General features: G+C 36.6%; 1 protein-coding gene across 1 annotated transcript; it reads left to right on the top strand.

Annotated features, from left to right (window-relative positions):
* The first annotated feature begins 263 nt into the window (after positions 1 to 263).
* On the top strand, positions 264 to 1,669 carry LOC110859607. The gene is made up of 2 exons (XM_022108567.1): positions 264 to 395; positions 1,250 to 1,669. Exons 1-2 carry the CDS (start codon positions 345 to 347, stop codon positions 1,667 to 1,669), a joined length of 471 nt encoding a protein of 156 aa, XP_021964259.1. The 5' UTR covers positions 264 to 344.
* The last annotated feature ends 1,113 nt before the right edge of the window (positions 1,670 to 2,782 follow it).

Genomic DNA, 2,782 nt, shown 5'->3' with positions numbered 1-2,782 from the left:
ATTGCCATGTCGTAAATTACGACTCGTAATCATTAAACGAAGTGTTGTAATTACATAAATGCAGCATTTTACTAGGAATTGTTTTCGACATAATTAAATATTTACTGCGATCCGGAATTAAGTTTTCGGCACACATTTTATTAGATCGTCTTTTTTAGGATTATGTACATGCTTCATAATATCAGCAAAATTTCGCGTTTCATAATGAACTTGCATGCATATAAAACCAGAAAGTTTAACGGGTTTTACTCACATCAAGGAAGACCCCTGCTTAAATACAAATACATAGCTGCTTAGTTTGAAGGATTTAACAAAGTTTCCAAAAGCTGAAAACACTGTTAAAAATGAAAATATTGATCTTATTCCTTTCCCTTTCGGTGGCGTTTGGACAAGATGTAAGTTTCATAGTTCAATTTTATATCATTTCGCCCGACTGATAACTTATGTTCCCGTTTTGACTGTCTGTCTGTTTGTCTTCGAATAACTGCATACATATATTTGAATTTTTCCTATCAGATTAAAATGTTGCATAATATGCAACATTTTATGTGTACTGTTGTTACATATGTATGTATGTACGTATTCTAAAATATGCGGTAACATAATGAAAAATTGTGTCACATATACCTACGGCTACAATTACAGACCGGCGATAAGTGCTTGTAAGGTTATGTTTGTGATGTTATAATTTGAGAAATTTTTAGCAGATTAATTATTAAGGTTCGTGCAGGCTATTTTGCTTTAAAGCAAAATAAATAATGTTTGAATGATAGGCTGACAATATATGAAAAAAACATAATTAGAGAACCGGGTGTAAATACTTGGAGGCTAAGTAGGTTAAATTTCTAAGCTCCTAGCTGTTTCGATATAAGTAATCAAAGCATGCTAATTTTAATTGAGTACCATGGTCTGAACGTTAAAAGAAGAGGCCTGTACGTCACAAGCTTTGCTTCTCCTTATAATGTTCACACCTTAGAATCCCTAAAACCAGAGAAGGAGGACCGGGTAGTCCTGCTTACTGATCGGAAAATTTCAAGCCAAATAATAAAAAATTGATATTATCTGTAATATCAGTTTTCAATATTTAATTTGATCCAGTATTTCAATATGTACACTCGTTAATTAACGAGTGTAACCATTTGGTGCCAAACATAAGTTATTCGTCCAAAATTCATGCTATCCTCGGTCGGGCTCGCGAAAGCCAAAGGTTATAACAATTTATCTAAGCTTTCAAACTTTAAATTTTAAGATGGAATACCAATCCCTGGGCGCCTGTACCGGGGATCTAGTCGCAGAATACGGGGAAAGAGAGTCGTTCCGAGCATTTCAAGAAGGGAAGATCGAGGACAGCATCCCGGCCGCGATAGACGAGCTTTACGGCACGAACAAAACCGAGGTTGAGGAGACGAAGCAAGCTTACTCCGAGTTTCAGGACGAACTGGCCGTGAACCGGGAGGCCAACGAGGCCTGGAACATTGTCGCGAGGGGAAAAGGAGAAAACATGGAGGTCGTGATGGACGCCGGCTTCCGGTTGGACGCCATGCTGGGCGGAGAGGAGAAGGGAATAGTTTCTGTCAGATTCTGGGGCTGGTTGAAAAGGAACTGTAAAAAAATTGTTAAAATAGTTATTATCGTGGTGCGAGCTTTTTTGAAATTCTTGATTGGGTGATTGTACAAATCAGATTTATGCATCTATATTATAATTTCGAAAAGTCCGTCCCGTGGAATTTTCCGTGACATCCCTGCATTCTGATTGGCTGTTGAAATTCTGGCTCCACCAATCAGGGAAGATTCTATGTTTGAATATGATTTTGAATATGATTTCGGTTACGATTTCGGTTATGATTTAGGTTATGATTTCCGTTATGATTTCGGTTATGATTTCGGTTATGATTTCGGTTATGATTTCGGTTATGATTTCGGTTATGATTTAGGTTATGATTTCGGTTATGATTTCGGTTATGATTTAGGTTATGATTTAGGTTATGATTTCGGTTACGATTTCGGTTATGATTTAGGTTATGATTTCGGTTATGATTTCGGTTATGATTTCGGTTATGATTTCGGTTATGATTTAGGTTATGATTTAGGTTATGATTTCGGTTATGATTTAGGATATGATTTTGAATATGATTATGAATATCATTATGAATATGATTATGAAAAATTTCCTTACCAACATTACCAAATTCCCCTATGGTTCATCTATTAAAACCGCAGCATTTTCCTATTCAATTTTGCTGAAACGAGTTGGCCCATGCTTATAAGCATTGGAACTTTGATTGTCAGCCATTCATGCAATTCTCCATGGATTTTCAAAATTAAACATGTTTTGGAAACATCTGACCCTTCCCTACAATATATAATTTCAAATTTTTAAAATTTGACCTACGTGACCTGAAATCAAGGTCACAAGGTCAAAAAATGAGAATATTTGCAAAGTCCTTAAAAATGTGACTTCGCAAATTTGATTCGAAATTTAAAAGTCAGGCAACTCAGGGGAGTGGCAAAACATTACCCTCTGGTCATTCTAAAAATTGAGGGTGTGGCAGGGGGTGTGGGAATATTGAATCAGGTTTAAATTATTAGAGTTTTAACACCTGGGACCGTTAGAAATATCAGTATCCAATCAGGGTCACCCCCCTCAGCAATGGTTACATTATCACATTAAAATCTTCAATCCCAACCCACAGGGGGTGCGCCCATCAGCGTTTTTGTGGTTAATCATCTTAAGTACATTGCGCGACACAAATAATTTATTGTAACGGAATGGGGACCCCAA

Source organism: Folsomia candida, unplaced genomic scaffold (genome assembly GCF_002217175.1).
Source record: "Folsomia candida strain VU population unplaced genomic scaffold, ASM221717v1 Fcan01_Sc027, whole genome shotgun sequence".
Lineage (NCBI taxonomy): Eukaryota > Metazoa > Arthropoda > Collembola > Entomobryomorpha > Isotomidae > Folsomia > Folsomia candida.
This window is presented reverse-complemented; position numbering and strand designations above follow the sequence as displayed.